The 20513-nt window shown below is 40.0% G+C and overlaps 1 protein-coding gene across 2 annotated transcripts; it reads right to left on the bottom strand.

Moving 5' to 3' along the window:
* Positions 1–2892: 2892 nt before the first annotated feature.
* LOC131983122 (zinc finger protein 646-like) lies at positions 2893–18679 on the bottom strand. 2 transcript variants are annotated; one of them, XM_059347733.1, is made up of 7 exons: positions 18398–18679; positions 15707–15972; positions 14385–14631; positions 10580–10669; positions 8782–9009; positions 7751–7927; positions 2893–4780 (listed from the first exon to the last, which is right to left on the bottom strand). In XM_059347733.1, the coding sequence occupies exons 1-7, from the start codon at positions 18530–18532 to the stop codon at positions 4613–4615; spliced, it is 1311 nt and encodes a 436-aa protein (XP_059203716.1). In that variant the 5' UTR covers positions 18533–18679; the 3' UTR covers positions 2893–4612. The 2 variants fall into 2 exon arrangements, with proteins under 2 accessions (XP_059203716.1, XP_059203717.1); XM_059347734.1 differs by lacking the exon at positions 10580–10669 and having other exon boundaries at positions 18398–18671.
* Positions 18680–20513: the final 1834 nt, after the last annotated feature.

Genomic DNA, 20513 nt, shown 5'->3' with positions numbered 1-20513 from the left:
TCAATAAGCAGCGTCGGTGCTGAACGGAGGTTCCGTGAACCGACAATCTGATATTAATTCACTATAATCAGCATAGGAGCCGCACGAGACGGAAAACTCCCAAGCCTTTAATCAGCCCGGTTAGGGCGCACGGGTCGGCCCATTCATTTCTTTAAGAGTCCGATAAAAACGCGCGTTCCCGCCACACGCACGCGGTTTGATGGAAAATGTTGAACTGGTTGTATAAACTGGAGACACCTGTTAACATCAGGAGGACACGAAAACATGTGAAATGTCATTTAATGATGGCGTCATTTATTGTAGTTATAATAATAGGTTAATAAAGATAACAATGTTGGGCCTATTCGTCTCTAATCCACATTTTAACTTCAACATAGTGTGTGTCCTCTCAGTGGTGGAAGGTAACGAAGTACATTTACTCAAGTACTGAGGTGAATATTGTACTTTTTACTCCACTACATTTAGATTACAGCTTTAGTCTCTTTTCAGGTCGAGAGGTGGACATTTGTTGAAATTAAACCTCATAACAGTATGTTAAGAAGACCAAAATTAATCCTACCTTAAGAAAATTAAAATGCTGCTCACACAAATGCATCAATAATAATAACCCAATAATATATTTGGAATATATAAAACAACCTGAGTGGGGCCATTATGCATAACAAGTGCTTTTACTTTTGATAGTTTTGATGCTAATACTTTTGTAATTTTAGGCTACTCAAGTAAGTTTTGAATGCAGGGCTTTTACCTGTCGTGGAGTAATTATACAGTGTGGGATCAGTACTTTTACTTAAGTAAAGGATCTGAATACTTTTCCACCACTGTCCCCTCATAATCAGATCATTGGGTTGAGTTGATTGTTCTAGATGAAAAACAAACGGATCATTGTGATTACCCAGATTACAATGGCAGCAGTCAATCTTAAATACTGTTTGATGTTATTGTCCAGAACAGGTTATTATTAGAGCTGTTTAATGGTTTGTAGCCTACACTAGATAAATTATTGTCACACATTATGGGAGTATGTAAGCATTAGCTCCACATGAGACTCAACGCTGCTTGGACGTCCTGAGAGTTTACTGCAGAGAACTCTTCACAACCTCACATACTTAAACACTGACCTGGAAGAGGTGAATACTTGTTATATATTTGCAGTGGTGGAATGTAACTAAGTACATTTACTTAAGTACTGTTCTCAGGTAAAGTACAAGTACCTCAAAATTGTACTTGAGTATTTCCATTTAATGTAACTTTATACTTCTACTCCATTACATTTTAAGGTAAATCTTTCACTTTTTACTCAATTTAAAGTGATTAGATGTTGGGGTTTTTTCAATTAAACCTCATAACAGTATAGTTAAAATGAGTTAAAATTAGCCTTATCTTGAGGTAATTAAATGCTGCTTATATAAATGCATCAATTCAAATAGTCTAATAAGATATTCAGACTATGTAAAACAATCTGAGTGTGTCCAGTGTTTTACTTTTGATACTTTAAGTACATTTTTATGCTGATACTTCTGTACTTTTACTTCAGTAAGTTTTGAATGCAGGACTTCTTGGAGTGGAGTAACTTCACTGCATGCTATCAGTGATTTCACTTACATTTAGATTTACATTTAGTCATTTAGCAGATGCTTTTATCCAAAGTGACTTACAGACCTTACTTAAGTAAGGGATCTGAATATTTATTCCACCACTGTATATTTCTCACTAATTTCATAATTGAGATGATGTGGTCTATATATATATATATATATATATATATATATATATATATATATACACACACATATATTGATATAGGGAACAAAATGAACGAAAGTAAAGCAGAACATGAAGCGTCTCATTTGGAGTCAGGCCACCAGCAGCCTCTGGAACAGCTTCATTTCATCACGCCATCTCCATTAGGTTAGAAGAGGGACATATATCACCAGAGACATGCATTTTATATATTATTTAGCCTGATATTAGATAATGGTGAGGATAATTTTGTTACACGTTGGTTCAAAATGTGAGGTGAATCTGGGTTGAGATCCAAAGCATCTTATTGGTGCACAGAAGTGTGTTTTACATCTCTCCAATTTAGTTATTCTTGTTTTCCCTTTCATTTCCCTCTGGTCTGTGTGCTGCATTTACCTGAGAAACATCATTGCCATGTCCATATATCATAAGAGAATCAGCAGGTTTGTTTGATAATTTTTTATCAAACAAAGAAAGTAGTTCTGGTGATCTCCTGTACTTTAAACAGACAAGCACCATTTAATTTAAAGGTGTATTCACACCATCATTAACAGCAAAATGTGTGAATTGTCACTGTGGCTCTTCACCAGAGAGAACATAAAGAATCTTCAGGGGAAGTCCGAATGACTTCATTAGCTACTATCATATTTATTATTGACTTATTGGTTTAGTTGAATTGAGATGAATGGACAAAAAGACATGTCACCCCCTGGTGGCTGTTGTTTATCACTGGAAAATGGAACGAAGATCCTGAACTGAAAAACGAAGTGTGTTTTAGTTGTCACTCACGCTCCACTTGCTTTTGTGCTTTTTGCCCGGATCACAGTCTTCTTCATCCGATGAACTGTCGGTGTGTAAACTTTCCGTTATCCTGCAGCAAAACTTTTGGGACATGACTTGTTTCATTAGTTCATTACATGTGTGAAAATGCAAGTCTCTTTCAAAAACATATTCATTTTAAATACTTCACACATGCAATGAACCCTTTACACGATGAAATAAGTAAAGTAAACCTGAATGATCAAAGCAAACTTCTACTACTTTGTCTTTCTACAATTTTGACAGTTCATTGTTGACCTTTGTTCATTTAAAAAACAGGGGTACAGGTACACAGTTATCTTGTGGTCTACATAAGAAAAGAAGCCCTGATGGTGATAATAATAAAACATTTTATTTGTATAGCACTTTTCTAAATACTCAAAGACACTTTACAAGGAGAGAGAAAGCAACAATGAAAACATGTCATGAATAAAAATAGAAACAACTTTAAAAAGAGAAAATACAATGTCAGTAGAATTGTGGGTATTTCAATGAACACCATGTTAGCGAGATAACGTAACAGAACTACATTTTGGAACCATGAGAAAACTGTTATTCATCAAATTGACCGTTTTACAAAAATTCACCTGTTTTTTCCATGTGTATTGGAGTTATCTAACAGATTGTGATTGGCTGCTTATTGAAACACCCTGCAGGTAGATGTTAACTAAATCCATCCTGGGAGTAGTGAGACAGAGGCATGGTGTTTTCTAGAGGAAAGGAACACTGTGTGGGAGCTGTGTGCGTGCGTGTGTGTGTGTGTGGGGGGGAGACTGAATTTTGGCCACTGTAGCTTCCAGATGCAGCCATGATACGGGCTCTAAGCCAGTACTGCTGCTAAGTCACTGGTGATCATGTGAGTGAGTCATGAAGAGGTTGATGTAAGGCAATGTTACATCTTCACAGCCGACACAGCTCTAGATATAGGGTGGGGGTGGTGGGTGGCCAGACAGGAAAAATTATGCAGCACTTGTCTTAAAGTGCCATGAAGTGAAAGGAACACACATGTTAACAGTCAGTTTGGAACATAAGGGGTGGAGATGTGTACTGTTATCTTCTAGATTTGATTCCCAGCCAACAGATTATTAAAACTACAATAATAACAACAAGCCACCAGTCAGATGCAAGTTTAGAAAAAAGTGAGCTTTCAGTTGTGTGTTAAAAGAAGGTAACCGCGCCACACTGTCCCTGTCGGTGGGGCGTGGCTGCTAACATTGAGGTCCTTTTTTCCACAGCAGGACAGGGCTTCAGTTTTCACAACACAGAGTGGCATGTTCATGTCTACAACAGTCAGCTGGGTTGTCTCCATCCTGGTCCTGGTCCTGGTCCTTGCTGTTGGTGCTTGGAGATGACGGGTGTGAACAATGTGATGTCAGGGAGAACGGAAACGGTCATGACACCTCCTAACGCAACAATATACACAATCTTCATTCTGGAGCACGTTGAAGGGGTATGTTAAAAAATAATAATAATAATAAAGTTTCCCCTTCTCCTTTGAGAAGCCTTATTTAACTAAAATGTTAGGATTTATGTTCAAAAACATATCAGAACGAAGGGAGAATTTTGTCACGTTTACTTTAACAACTTGGCGCCCTGGAATCCCTCGTTCAGGGTTTGAAACACAGTCTTGGTAAAAATAGCCTTTTTCTTTAAACATATGGAAAAAGGGTGGGGGTGGGGGTGGGGGCGGGGGGAGACACTATTCATAATGAGAAGGATAGATATTTTCATAACAAGAGTGGGACAGATAAATTCTTAGTGAGAGGACAGACATTTTAACTTATATCCAGTACATGGCATAGATCATACATGAGGGTCAAGGCAACACATTTTTAAACCTAACTACTCAGTAATCAATCTCAACTAGTTCTCAACGGTGCCCTTCCCCAATCCCAAACACAATGTTCCAAAGGAGGGCTGAGGCGGTAGAGGGGCATCCAAAGTCCTCCCTCCTTGATGCTGGGTCCAAAAGGGCTAGGAGGATGAAGAGGGTGTGTGGGGGTGGTGGCGGACGCGAGATGTGAAGGGGGGCGGCTGGGTCCCGGGGGTCTCATTGATTATAGAGGGAGCGCTGCTCCCAGGGCATGGCCTGGATGGTGCGTGGCACGGGGGAAGGCTTGAGCGTGGGTGCACCGTTTGGATGGAGGGAGTGGCCGATGGGGTTGATGGTGGTGAGGGGCCGCTGGGGGGCCAGGGAGAAAGTGTCCTGGTGCTTCGGCTGTAGAGGGAGGCGGAGGAGATAAAGGGGAAAAAAATACAGAGAAAGAATTAGTGCAAAACATTTAAAAGGAGGAGAAAAAAGGGGGGGAAGGGAAAAAAGGGATGGAGGAAAAAGAATTGACAGGAGAGTAAAATATCTGTCAGCTGAGTGACTTCTCACATTAATAAAACTGGTTGATGTACTGGTGGAGTTCAGATGGATGAGGCTATCAGACAGAACATGAAGGTACAGGAAGAGATGGAGACGGACAGAGAACATGGAGAAGGTGTAGAAGGGGCTTTTCATAAAACATTTGAGGCTGCTGGGTTACCAGAGAAGGCAAGCTTCAGTATTGCCAATATATGATGAAATATGTCTCATGTGCAGCCCCGACTACAACATCAACATGGGCAGCATCAAGTGTAGTGAATGATTAGTGTCCCGGTGTGAAAAACAGCACTGAGGTAGAAGCACAGCCCCAAGTTAGTCGTGTCCTACCGCCAGTTAAGAGCCCAAGAGCCTGGGTTTCAATCTGCTGTGTTCCTCTGTGGGGCACTGGGAGCATTGTTGGAGGGAAAGCTTTAACTGTTCCTTAAACTACACTAAAACTGAGATCGTTATTAGTACTACTAATGGTTCCTACTGAATCTATTGAGTGCCACCATCAGTAGGCTGATAATGCTGCCAATACTAATGAGGCCTGTGTTGTTTGAGGCGCCAGTGCATGTGCCAGTACTGGGGAACCCTGTACACATCTATAGCAGCTGAGTTCTGCTGAATAATATCAAAATGTTGCCACAAGTGATAATAGACACACAAGACTTTGATTTTCAATTAGATGAAATACATTATGAAATGTGGATGACTGATAGAAAAGCTGCTGCACCTTGTTATTGCAGCAGTTGTAAAGTATTTTACCTGGAACTAAACTTCACAGGTAGAGAACTAATAGTAATAGCAATTAGCTGGAAAACAGAACTGTGCTCACACTACAGAGTCAAGGGGACAGTTACAAAGATATACTTCAACTGCGGCTTAGATGTAACTAACAGTAAGACCTCAACTGAATTCATTCATTGTTTAAAGCCTAGTCTAGTTGCTCACTAGGATCTATTTGTAGTGAATCTGGGTAAACAGGACTTTTCAAACTAAAGAAATAAATGGCTGACAGAGTAACTGCAACAAACCAGTGTGATGATTTTCAAATTAGAAAATGATGATTTGTTTAAAGGTTTAATTCTTTATACTGCAAAAAAGCCAAAACCCACCTGACTTTATATATCAAAACAGCCACAAAACGAACATGACCTGGCTACAGCTGATTTTATGGCGACGCCATAGTGATGGGACACTTTAACTATCCTGTCACTATCATTCGTTGCCATGACATTGTAGATACCCATCCCAATCAGTGCCTCAAAAACATTTGAAACGAAAACAGCAGACTAAAAGCCAGCTTTAAGAAAAGAGCTGGGTGTGTGTCCACCAGGCGTCTCAGCAGATACTCCCACTCCCACAAATGCACCCGTCTTAAAGGAACACTCCACCGTTTTTTCATATTAAAACATGTTATTCGGTCAAGTAAGACGAGTTGATACAGACCTCTTGCGTCTCAATGCATGCACTCAATCGCCCTGGCGCGCGGTGCCACTTGGCTAGCACTTAGCTTAGCCCAGTTCATTCAGTAGGATCCAAACAGATGGACAGTTAGAAGCGACCAAACTCCTCCACGTTTTCCATATTTAAATACAGCTACACGAGTAGTTAAACGACCAAGTATGGCGACACAAAATAAAACGTGGCGCTTTTCGAAGCGGATAAAAAGGAGAACTATAATGTATGGCGAAATAGCACTTGGGAGCACTTCGACTCGGCGCAGTAATATCATCACTCCTGAGGGGAGAAGATTTTTCAGGAGTGATGATATTACTGCGCCGAGTCGAAGTGTGGGTGGTTTGTTCATATATATTATTCATAGTCTGATTTATCTAACATTATATCCTTAACACCAAATTTATTTTATTATTTTGGTGGTTGACTACTATTTTTTTTAATCATGCAGTGATTAAAAAAAGATATTCACAATTTCCTTCTTGACTTTAATGTGTCAACAGTATCTAAAACTTGAAACTTTGTAGCGGCATGGAAGCCTTTGACTATTATTCTTTACTTTGGTTTTCACTACAAAGTTACAGTATGTGTGAGTGTGGTAGCATATATGCAACACTCAATTAGTTATTACTTTGACAAGGGCTGAATGTGCAGGAGGGAGCTGCCTGAATTTAGTGAGGAGAAGGACTCGTCTTCCAGTTTAGTTTCATCTCATTCTGCTAATCTACATATTGGGGTAATTAAATCAACCTTGAAGTGTATCATTGCTGCTTGAAAGTGCCCGAGCAGGACTTTTCAAACTAAAAAAATTAATGGCTGATGGAGTAACTGCTACAAACCAGTGTGATGATTTTCAAATTAGCAAATTATTATAATTATCATCATCAGATAAGCAGATTATCCCAATGTCATTTGATGTTTTTACACTACTTAAGATTTCAATACCAAACACACATGCAAAATGAAATTATACTGGTCGGATGGGAGGGGAAGTTTGAATCGGATCCATATCTTACCTATTAACGCCCACCCCCTTTTAGAGACGTTTATATTATGTTTATTATATACGTTGTATGTATAAAAATATCTCTGCTGATCCCAAAAAAATGATCCCATCCATGAATTAAAACCATGATACAATCCACAATGTTTTATGATCCACTGCACCCCTACCTAATCCTAACTACACCCAGTTATTAGTCCTATCCCAGTCAAGAGGATAAAGACATGAGCTGTGAGCAGAGGCTCCTGGTGGACATGTAAAGCTTTCAAATATTAGTCCGTCTCTCCTGGTGTTAGTAGCCAGACAGGGAGATGGTAGCTAGGCAGCTAGCTGGCAGATAGCAGACGGCGGTGTGTGATGGTTCTCTCTCCTACCATGGGGTTGGCGCTCAGCCTAGTGTATCCCGAGCTCAGCTCCTTTACCTCAGGCACCAGGGGCTGGAGCAGGGAGTAGGAGGAGGACGGGGTGGCACTGGAGGAGGAGATGTGTTTGGAGGACGAGCTCCTCATGCTCTGCTGGCTGCTCTGGGAGGACACCGAGCTGGGACGGCCCTGCAGGGACAGACAGAAGCTTAACACACTGTACAATTCAACTGAACATGCTTTACTTGCAGGACATTTGACATGTGTTGCCAAGGCACAATTACAGTTTAAAAATACAATGAATTAAATAAACAAAAAAACAATAAAAAAATACGTAATGTAATACAACCTTGATTCCAAAAATACTTGGCATGTTGTCTAAAATGTAAGTAAAACAAAATTCAATAATTTGCTAAACCTTTGTGACATATATTTAATTCAAAACTGCTAAAAGACAATATATTTAACCTCTTAAAACCCAGAAAATCTAAACCTTTGAGTATGTAAATATAAACTCTGAATTTGATGCATTCTGTTTTTATTTGTTTTACTAAGAGTCCCAACTTATTTGGAATTGGGGGTAGCAGTTAAATTGAATGAATCAATTTACTAATGCTAATGTTGACCAGTTGGTTGGACAAAACAACTTGAAACTCTGTAAAAAGTAGTGAAAATTTTTGTTTAGTTCAAATTAAGCTCGCCCTTAACCAACAGTAAACTTCTGCTTATACATTAATGCATGAGCCAAAATAACCAATTGATATAATTTGTGACTTTTAACAATCACAGGGGACATTTAACAATTAGTACTTTACTAATAAACCATCATTTCTAAACAGGACTTGTAGCAGAGTACTTTCACAGCGAGTGATAAGTTCTTTTAAATACTTCTTGTATTAAGATCCTTTTGGACACACAAGTCTGTACACTGTATCAAATACTGTGGTTACAGCAATTTACCACAATATATGGTAGTTGGTTAGTTAGGTTTATTTTATAACAAAAAAACCCTCCTTTTAACATGGAATGTTTCTCCTCCCTACCTGGTGGGGGTCAGACACCGGCTGGCTGCTCACACCGCCCTGCCCTCCCTGGGACATGGGGGAGACGCAGTGGGAGGACAGAGGTTCCTGGCTATGTCCCCCATGTTGCGGCTGCATCATGGAGTTAGCACTGTTCTGCTGTTGCTGCTGCTGCTGCTGCTGCTGCTGCTGCTGCTGGCGGCGAGGAGTGTTGGAGAAATTGGACCGTCGATTACCATGACCACCAGACTGGATGGGAGGATGGTAGAGAGCAGAGAGACAGGAGGAAGAGACATTTTGTTAATAATTTAAAGTCTTTTATGCACATCCTTTGGACCACATGCATAACAGTGATGCACATATAAGAGAAAGATTGGAGGAGAGGTGACAGATGAATGTGATGAACCCTTCTGCTTTCCACACTGAATCAGATTCTTCTTGTGCCATTCAGTGTCGAATTCTACAGTATATAGCCTACACACTTATTACCTTTTACTACCCTGTTTTAAACCTGTTTTATATGAGCGGATGGAGTGGTCAAGTTGTGTACACACACGCAAACACACACATATACATACACACAGACACACACCTACATACAAACATTAATTCTACCCAACCAGGAAATTCTAAATAGTCAGTGTGAACTCCAATATTAACATGAATCCAATCTGCATCTATAAATGTTGCCCTGTCAATGTGTCCTCTGACCCTGGCAACTGAAGCATTCGTGTTTAACCTTCTCCCTGAAGATTTAGAGCTACTGTAAACTTCAGCCTCATCATTCCTTTGACCATGTCACATGGCTTCTAAAATAAGTCGTTTAGATAAACTGGATGTGTTCAAACCCGGAGATGACCAGTGGACTTTTAGGCCCTGTTTAGATGGAGACGATCTGGACAGAAAACGCAGAAGTGGCGTTGCATTCTGACTTTTTAATTCTGCGTTTAGACTAGCATCTTTAGGGGGAAATCTGCCTGCATACGGTGACCCAAGTCTGTGAAATTCGATGTAATATGCACACCAGGTGGCTAGGTGTAACGGTGAAGGGCTCTGCAACCGTAGACACTTCTCTTCCTAGTAGCGCAAAATAGAATAGAAATAGAAAAAATTGCCCAAGGTAATTAATGCACCTTCTCTGTTCTGTTATACTATCCGTGATAATTCTGCTTAACTGCTGAAATGACTCCTGGATAGTTATTCGAGCTGCTAGGGCAACTTGAATCTCTGACTGATGGTACTAGTCCCACTTGTTTGTTGTAGTTTGCCTGGAGTGCACATGGATGTTACATAAACGAGTACACGGCGAGAGCCGGCGAGAGCCAGCGTGAGCTGATCACAGCATACTTTTGCGTTTTCAACTCTTTAGACGGAAACGCAAAGGTGGAGCGTTTTTAAGATCTCCACTCTGCTTTTTTAAGCCCCCAAAAAAGCCATTGCCGTCTAAACGAAAGGCAAATCTGATCAAATCCCTCAGCACCCGTTCTTTCCTACCCAGTCTCTTTGCATTTCTCCTGTATTAGTTAGATTATTTTATTTTTTAGATGTAATGGTCAGCCCTGCTGACAGCCATCAATAGTTTGCCTCAATTCAAGTGACCACTGCCAGCAGAGCAGCAACCCAGAAACAGAGGACGGCACCAGGGCAAATAGTGTCAGGATGATTTTCTGTTAAAAAGCCATATGAAAGCATTTAGATCAGAAATCTTTTGTTCCTGACCATCACATCTAAAAGTCCTTACTCACAGCTACAGTCAATCTGCTGACTTTGCCTCACACACACACACTACACACACATGCCCACTCACGCTCACACCAACCTGGTTTTTGGCCGCGGCGCTGCAGCGGTGCTGGGCCAGGTCCAGCATGGTTCGGTAGCTCTTAAAGCAGGACGGGCAGTTGAACCGGTTCTTATGAACCAATCCCCCACACACGCACAGACACACACACAGACACACACATAAATTTGGATTACTATAGTTGTGAGGAAAATCCACTGAATTGTGTTCCTTCACTAACCTCTAAAGCCTGACTGTCCCTAAACTGAGCCTAACCCTGGTCTAAGCCTAGCTAACTCCACAGCACACTTTCACTGCACGAGGGTCAGCATGAAGTGTGAGCTGCAGAGGACAGAGGGTCAACCAAAATGTGCTACAATATGTGACATGCACACACTTCAACAAAGCAAGAAATATTAAATATATTAATGCATATTTTCATACAACCACACAAGCGCACACACACACACACACACACACAGTTTCTCTTACATAGGCCATGGTGCGCCACTAGTTTTACCACCTGTGCCGCAAAAACATTTAGGGATACCCCTATCCAATCTCTGTATACAGAAGAATGTATTAGGGGTAATCGAAACATTTTTAACTGATCTGTATTCGACATTGAGTTATGTTGATCCCATATCTTTTGTCAGGTGTCATCAAGCTGTTTTTACCCATGAAGCATTAATACACAGGCAACCAGTAAAAGTACAGCTGTGTCTCCTCCCCTCCGCTGTGTGTGTGAGAGCAGAAGTTGAAGTGACTGAACACACAATACGTGACAGAAAAAACACAGTATGAGACTGTGTATTTACCTAATGTATGTGCACTCATTTCAGTTCAGTGTCTGTTGCATTTACTGTCATCTGTGGTGAATTTGCCACCGCTATGCTCCAGCCCACGCTCGACTCGGAGAAGAAACAGACAGCCAAGCAAGCAAAAGGCTGAAGAGCAACTTACAATCTGCACAAAGGCTGTACAGACGACCAAAATAAAGCCTCAGTGGAATACAGTTTATTCAGGTAACTGTACCGAAGCAACAAACACTGGAGGACAGGAGAGGAGAGAGAAGGACAGAGACACTCTTATGAAAATAGAAATCTGATTGGGACTAGATGTCTGCAGATAAGCACGTCGGATCAGGATTGGGGGCAAAAAAACTTGTTGGTGCACATGTGCATAAACAGCGCCATGTTACCAACTTTTGTTTCCATTACTTTAAAGAGCTGCCAAGAAGGAGGCATGAGGAAGCTGACATAGTAAATCTCAGACTGATAAAACAATAGTGAGTACCATTAGCTGGCTTGCTAATTCTTGTGCTGCTGCTTTTGCTTGATGTTTGGCTGTTAGCAAAGTTATGGACTAGTTTATCACAACTATTGTAAACATATCAAATCCACATGCAAGCTGTTAATATTTACGACAGCGTTGTAGAAGGAAATTGCAGTCTAAAACTGTAGGGATACTAAATCAGTTTATAGCCTTGCTCAATGGCCCACCCACAGAACCATCCAATTGATTACATGTCACGAATTATTGCCATTCAAACACTGAAGGCTGGCCTGACACAACCAGCAAAGACAGACATGTTGCCCATTATTTCAGTAATGAGTACGAGAACTGTAACTAACAGGGATACAGATGTGACACAAACCCAGATCATCTAGTTAGTTTATAAATATGCAGCACAGTGATTGTACAGGCATTTCATACATGAGACGTTTATGACAAAGACGCGGTGGACTGACACGTCAGCATCTCTGTTTGTCACTGTTAGTACAAACCTCAGCAAGCAGTGTAGTTCATACATTTCACTGACAAACCAGAGAATTAAACAGTAATAATTTGACTCGTTATCAAAGAAACTTTTTGCAACAAAAAGAGATCATATTCTCCTGTACTTGCTTCGCTGCACTGGTACCCCCATAAAATCCAGAAATTATTTTAAAAAGCCCGCAACAATCAGGCATCATCATATGTTAAAGAACTTATAGTTCCCCACTACCCTACTAGAGCACTGCGCCCCCACTATGCAGGGTAACTCATGGTTCCTGGTAGGGATGGGAATAATTAATCGATGATCGATTAATGGTTGTTAAGAATTTGGTCGATCCCATGGAATTTTAAATCGATCTGTGTATTTTTTTATTTTATCTCTGACTGCATATCAGTACTCACTCAACTGAGACATGGCCGAGTGTTCAAATTCTGCGGCTGTACGTGAAAAAGCCAATGAGCTGAGAATTAAGTTGGATAAAGCTACAGTTTGCAAACTGAAAGTTGCAATAACAATTATAAAAACACAGAAATACAAGAGTATTAATTTGAGAAAAACTAGCTTACTGTATCAAACCTTGTTAGCATGAATTAGTAAGTTTAATTTCATCGAAAAATTATTTACAATCAAAACACACTTAAATATGCAAGATTACTGTGAAAACTAACCTCTCTTTGGGGGCTAAAACATAAAACACTGAACTCCTTGACATTATCTTTACAGTATAATCAGTATAAAAAGTTGATTTAGTTTTACGATTGACAGGATCAAGTCTCTTTTTGTCCTTTCAAAATAAAAGCGTCTGTTATCAAAACAGGCTTTGCATAGTACTGTATGTATTTTTTTATCTTGCACATGTATGCATGCAGCAACTAATTGATTAATTGATCGTACATGTTATAGATCATCTAGATTATCAGGCAGGTTTCTTCCAAACCCCTATCCCTACTTTATAATATACATACCTATAACAGATATAATTTACATACCTATAGTAGGTATAATAATATACCTATACATTGCTGACAATTGACTTACAAATTGAATACAGATGTTCTACACAATCAAAGAAAAATGTGTCACTTTGTTCCCGACCACGGCAATACTATTTTCTCTCCGTCGAATAAACAGACAGACAGATAATATGGATGGAGACTCACAGTTAACAATTCGATATCCGGGTTCCACATGATTTCTTTAATAGGGAATGTGCCTTCCATCACCAGTTGTTCACAAGCAGCGCAACCCTCCTTCCTCTCTTCTTACATTTTAGGTCACTGTCTGCCCGCAATTATTTCTGTCCAGAATATGCCTGTACAGCCACTGCAGTCTAGTTGAGACCCCAACTCAGAACACAGGAGCGCAACACAAGATCCTCTGGCCAGCTATTGCCCTGTCACGGGAGCCACTGAGCGTTTTGTTTTTAAACTTTACATTTGTGGGCCATTTGGATAGATTTTCCTTCTCATTCTTGGGCCGATACAACCCTGATTAAAAAAAAACGTGGGACGTTGTCTAAAATGCTTAAAAACAGTGTGTAATAATTTGCTACGCCTTGTGTCAATTGCAAACTCTACAAAGACAATATATTTTAAACTCAAACTTTTGTTTTTGTAAATATACACTCTGAATATTATGCCTTGTGTTCTTACTTGTGGTATACAGAGCATCCCAAAGTTTTTGGACTTGAGGTTGTACATTTTCCATGATAAGATACATTACAAGATTTAGAAATAGATTTCACTTGTTTATGCATTTCTGAATTACTATGAACAGCTAATTGGGGTACTGCATGCTGTGAGATTCTACTCATCTCCTCAGCTGGATCTGTGATTCATGAACTTGATCAAGGTATCAATTATTCAGAATGCATTTATGTAGTAAAACAAACTGATTTAAGTTTTTAATACCTCAATACATGTCATTCATATATAAAATATGTAAGCTTTCACTTGAATGCAAAATTGCTGTCAAAGAATTGCTATATTAGAAATACAAAAACAGCCCAACACACACCCCACCATACAATCATCACTGTTTTCACAGCACCATTTCACGCAGACCCACCTGGTTGGTCGTAGCAGCGGTACAGCGGTGCTGGGCCAGCTCCAGCATGGTCCTGTAGCTCTTGCAGCAGGAGGGACAGTCGAACCGGTTGGGCCCGTCATCGTGGATCCTCTGGTGGTTACGGAGGTACCGGGCCAGACGGAAGGCCTTCCCACAGAGGTCGCACATGTAGCGCTTCTGACCATGAATCCGCATATGGTTGCGCAGGGACATATAGTTGGTGTAGGGCTTGCTGCAAAAGTCGCACCTATGTTTTGAAGACAAAAGTAGGATGGTTGAAGGTTAGAGAGAAAAGAGGTTTTAGACATTGATGACCTGATGTTCTCCGCCTATAGTGGCCTACAATTTTTGACCAATGCTGGTTCAACTTGCTAGCCTTCTCAGAACCTGTTTGCTTTTCCACAGGATCGAGAGCCATGCCATTACATCACTGTACAGGTGCATCTCAACACATGAGAATATCATGGAAAAGTCCATTTCCAGTAGTTCAAGTCAAATAGTCCCAACCAAGTATTGAGTCATATAGATGGACATACTTTTCAGAGGCCAACATTTCCATATTAAACATACTTTTTTTTAATTGTTTTTTGTAATATTCACATTTTTTGAGACACTGAATTTTAGGTCTTCATTAAATGTAAGCTTTAATCATAATTAGAAGGAATTAATGTCATGGAAATGTAAGTAATGGATCTATATAATGTGTTATTTTCACTTTTTGAATTGAATTACTGACATGAATAAACTTTCTATGATATTCTAATTCATTGAAATGCACCTGTATATGTCTGGAAACGTCTACAGGACTATAATAACAATGGCAGACTACATTGTCTCTTGGAATCCACACACGAGTGGTACAACACATTGGTTCTGCTCGTGTTGATGGCTATGGACGGATATTACCTTCTACTTAACACTGAACAAAAGATTTTAATGTTAGACTTTCTTGTAAGCTCACACCAGCCCGTATCAATCGCATTGCAGTTAAATCAAATCAAATGAACAATAAACGTTTTAGTTTGTCTTGTAGGTCACGAAAATCCCGCCCACAGCACCTTACAAAAGTGGTTCATGGTTCAAGACCAGCAAAGAGTTAGTGCCGCTCTGGAACCAGTTTTCCTGGCCAAGAGCCTAAAATTAGGCATCATCTCCAAACTGGCCCTGGAACAGCCTTGGAAAAGGGGTATGAGTGAAGATTTAGGAGCTCTGTGTCTTACCCAACAACATTTTGGCATCTTTACGTACAATAAATAAAATCAGTTAATGTCTAGAATGCAGGAAAATATTGATCGTCCATGTAAACAGTCTCATGTCCCTACCTGAAGTCTCCAGTCTTATGGGTGAGCTTGTGGTTGAGAAGGGAGCTGGCATGCTTGTAGGCGCAGGTGCACAGGTCACAGACGTACGGCCTTTCGTCTGATTCCATGTCGTCTGACGCTGTGGTCGCCGCCGCCGGTGCTGCTGCAGTTGCTCGGGACTCCAAGGATAGACTGGAGCTGGAGAGTGACGCTGAGGAGAGACTGGAACTGGAGAGGGCTGCTGAGGATGAAGGGAGCTGATCGCACCAGCTGATGGTTGAACTCGGCTATCACAGAGGAGAGGAGAAACACATTAAAGCTCGAACTATAACGTACATATTAACAGGTCATTGACCCTTTCATGAGTATTTTTTCCAATTAACTGGCAATTTCTGTATAATAATTTGTGACATCCTATATAGAAATATAACAAGATATTTTTTTAACACTTTGCAATATAATCGGGAGAGAAGACATGCTGTCCTATGATCTATTTGGGGAGATTACTGCACATGCAATTTAGGTAAATACTATGATGTCCTCATAAAAAATATGGCTTTACAGTGGCCACTCACAGAACACCTGTCAGGTGAAAACAATTTGATAGCTATGCTTTAAAGAAAGGAAGCTCAATCCCACGGACAACAACTCTGCCGATAATAGAAAGACTCAACAACAATCTGCATGGGCCTGAAGCTGAGAACCAAATCTGGACAATTACTGCATATTTAAGGTGAGCAAACCTGAAAAGTGTTGCCAAATGTGAGACCCAAAGCATTATTATAGGCAACATGTGACACAGTCCAAAAATTATTGGGCCATTCACAGAGGAGACAAGAGAGAAATTTAAGAAAATACATAATTAAAAAACAGCCAAATCCAGCCTGAGCCTAAGCTTTAAATAAAAAATGATCTTCATGGCTAAGATTTTTTTTTTTTTTTAAATCACAGCAACAGACCAACACATTCACCAATTTTGACAGCAAACACATAAAACATATAAAGAAACACAAGAAATATGTTTTCCATGTCAATCAATTAAGTTATTCAAGTGTATGAATACATATATCTTAATAGACTACTCCTAGTAAGAGGACCCAATATAAGATGAGTGACACCCGGAAAGTGACGTGAATGATAACATTAAGTTACACCTAGAAGTTTCTGGAAATTCAACAACTCAGTGGAATTGGTTGAGCTGCCCACACACAGGGTGCATGAATATTGATTTTAACTTGTGTGGTGACAGCAAAAGAAACTTTGACATTAAAGCTGCCCGTGAGGACGCCCACATTCAAATATTTTTTCAAAAACGTTTAAGTATAAAAATTTACGTTTGGAAGTCTGCGTGTGTGCTGTGCAAATAATGTCGTCACACTGTTAAAACAATCGCCTAAGTCATTTTTTGTGAAAATTGTTGTTTTTTTTGCCTAAATCATCTCCTCATGACGCCGGCCACCTATGGTAAAATCGCCTACATCCTCAGTTGATCAGATCATTTGATTTTACCCCTTTAAGATAATGGCCTATGTCAAGAGTGTGACCTCAGCGGATTTATTATGCCAAAGTCAAAATAAAATGTCACTTAGGCATTTTTTTGAACATGCCTTTGTGACTTAAGCAAGATATGGTAACACTTTATTTTGAAGGTGTCTACATAAGAGTGACATGAGCGTGTCATAAACATGACATGGGATGTGTCATGAACAATACTGACACTTTGAAGTAACATTAATGCTCAGGATAGAAGTCACAAAGGCATGTTCAAAAAATTGCCTACGTCATTTATTTCTCTTAAGTTACATAATTTACACACAGTGTTATTACTATGCCAATAGCCATCCTTTGTTACATCCTTTTTGAGTGAAATTATAAATAAATGTCATATATTACACTTTTGCTGAAGTTTTTTGTGTTTCCTGCACAACTTGAAAAAATGAGTTAGGCGATTATTTTAACAGGGTGACGATGTGTGGGTTGAGAAAGAGCATGAATGAACCGCACAGTCTGCTACATCACAAAGAGCTCTTTCACGGTCCTCCGCGGGGCGTCTTCCGCTCCCGTTTCCTGTGGGACAGCCCGCTCCTGTTTACTTTACGCTGATCGCTGACAATATTGCGGGCCTCATGCATACACCTCTGCTGTCTCTTCTCACATACACCCCTACGATTCACTGTATGGGAGCAGACCCTCAAAGCACCGTTTACACAAGGTGCTACCCAAAACAAACAGGCTGCTGTCTTGTTTGCATGGGCTCTGCTGTTAGCTCACCGTGCTCTGTTAGCATTAGCTGTGGGATGCTTGGCTACAATAACATGCATTTTGCTAACCCGTCGGCGTCTCTTCACAACACAGTTCTGGCATAGTGTTGGGTAAACACGTCCAATTTCACTCAACTCTTAATGGAGATGTAAGAGATACCGTATATATGAGTTAGTAATTACTAGCCACATAGCTCGGCAGCTAAGAGTCAGACTAGGCCATGAGCCGCTCAGCATGACGATCGGTGCCTTAGCAAACAGCTAACCAAGCTGTTCTGTAACCTGCAGCTTCACATCACACCTGGCTGCTAAACCGGATTTCAGACGCTCATTTACCAACCCAATGTAAAAACAGAGCCTCTGCATAGTGCCTTTTTAACAAAACGTCGCTCCGTTAGCCGTTAAATGTGGCTGTGTGTTAGCTGACGGCGGCAGCAGCTGGCTTTCTTACTCCGGAGTCGTTGGGATCCTTTTTCCAGAACAATTGAGAGCAGTGGCCGAAAGATTCTGTCGATGTCACATAATTCACTCCGTTTCTGTCTTGAAAGTCTCCATGTGTGCTGCCGGTATTTGTCCTGGCGTACATCGTCGCTTTTCGGATTATTCGACTTTTTTCGGGCTGAAAAGAAATAGGGCCGCTTTGTCGGGATCTTCTTCCGAAAAGAAAAATATTTCTTCTGTGAAACGAGCGTTTTGGCGGCGGACATATCGCAGCACACGGAGCACTACCGCCCCCTGCCGGACCGGAGTGGGACTGCCGACACGGTGCGAGAGAGTCACTCAGTCAATAGGGGAATCCTGCAATACCGGAGAGCTGCAGGTTCAGGCCCCTCATTGTCTCGCGACAGCGTCACGTAGTTTGAAGGATAAGCAAATGCTTTTCTCCCAATTTCTCCAGAAAATATGGCTGACATTTAAACGGTGAGTTAAGGTGATTTGGCGCTTATTTTTGTTGCGCTAAAAACAAGGCCGGATTAACCACATGACAAGCATCAACTGCTTTTACTCAGTTCCATCATCATATTTCTATTGGTAGATTGGTACATATATCATACTGAAATACAAATATTCCATGTTTTCAGAGAAGGAATGCCGGTCTTTTAGATCAGCTGGAGAAAGGGAAGACACAATATGTTTCTTTCAGACAATAACGCATTTATTAATACCCCCATCACCACCATGTCATCTCCATGTCACCAGACTATCGTGTACTCTTTTAGAGACTTCTTCCAAAAAAAACATTTAAAGTAAATGTAAAGTTAAAGTAATAATCTTTGTTGAAAAAATCAAACAAACACTGGCTGGCTTTTATGATATAGGTCTCTTTGGTGTTAAAGTGGAAGAGAAATGATCTTAGTCTTCAAGAAAATGGTCTACTTTCACATACCTTATATTAATTTTACTGTGCAATTTAAGACTCTATAATTGTTTTTAGCCAGGGCCAGATTAACACTTTGCTGTACCCTGGGCGACCTCTAAAGGGCCCAGGGCAGTGCTTGGACACAAGCAAAATATCTGGTTATCTTTCGCTTATATTTAACTCATGATGATGGGGCCCTTGAATATTGTTGCCCAGGGTACAGCAAAGTGTTAATCTGGCCCTGGCTAAAAACAATTATAGAGTAAATAAATTGAGAGTAGAATAAATTGCACAGTAAAAATAATTAAAAAGTATGCGAAAGTAGACCATTTTGTTGAAGTCTAAGATCCTTTCTCTTCCCCTTTAACACAAAAGAGACCTAAGTCACAATCGCTAAACGCCAGCCAGTGTTTGTTTGGGTTTTTTTTCAACAAAGATTATTACTTTAATTATACATTTATTTTAAATGTTGTTTTTTATGTTTTTTTCTTTTTTGGAAGAAGTCTCTAAAAGAGTACACGATAGTCTGGTGACATGGAGATGACGTGGTGGTGATGGGGGTATTAATAAATGTGTTATTGTCTGAAAGAAACATCTTGTGTCTTCCCTTTCTCCAGCCGTTTAAATATCTAGTTGATATTTCGCAAACCAAAGGCCATAGCATATTATTTAATCTGTATTTTACCAGAATATGTGGTAATTATGGTAATAGCACAAATTCCCTTGTGTGGCTTGTGTGCTTCTGTGGCTGCACAATGCTCTGGATTGTACTAGTAGTTTCTGGAAGAAAAAAGCATATGATAACTTTCATTAGTACTGTAAAATTATGTAAAAGGTGGTATTTTTGTAATTAAGGACATCAACATTATAAGGACAGTTTTATAACTTAAGCTGTTTCCTCTCTTTTTCTTTGAGAATAAAAATATATTTTTGTGTTGTAATGTTCTTAATCACCTCCAGCAGTTAAGGCACTTTTTAAGTATGAAGAGTAGATACTTTTTTGTAAGTCTGTAAATTATTGAACTTGTGAATATGTTTACTGGATGTAAAACTTTTCCAAGCCTGTAAAACTCTTATTGTAGTACTGATGATTATATTTCAGCGTAATAAAGTGGCTGCACCACCTGATAGTGTTTAATACAAAGGTCACGAGGATACAATATACCATTGAGTCCAGCCTAGAATAACACTTTTGACTAGAAACCAT

Source organism: Centropristis striata, chromosome 13, assembly GCF_030273125.1.
Source record: "Centropristis striata isolate RG_2023a ecotype Rhode Island chromosome 13, C.striata_1.0, whole genome shotgun sequence".
Taxonomy (NCBI): Eukaryota; Metazoa; Chordata; class Actinopteri; order Perciformes; family Serranidae; genus Centropristis; species Centropristis striata.
The sequence above is the reverse complement of the archived record's forward strand: the minus strand, read 5'-3'. Positions and strand labels throughout refer to the sequence as shown.

Coding starts and splice junctions, on each gene's coding strand:
- LOC131983122 (XM_059347733.1), bottom strand. CDS start 18,532: ATGTACGCCAGGACAAATACCGGCAGCACACATGGAGACTTTCAAGAC. Junction 15,973..18,397: donor AGGATCCCAACGACTCCGGA/GTAAGAAAGCCA, acceptor CCTCTGTGATAG/CCGAGTTCAACCATCAGCTG. Junction 10,670..14,384: donor CCGCTGCTACGACCAACCAG/GTGGGTCTGCGT, acceptor TTGGTTCATAAG/AACCGGTTCAACTGCCCGTC.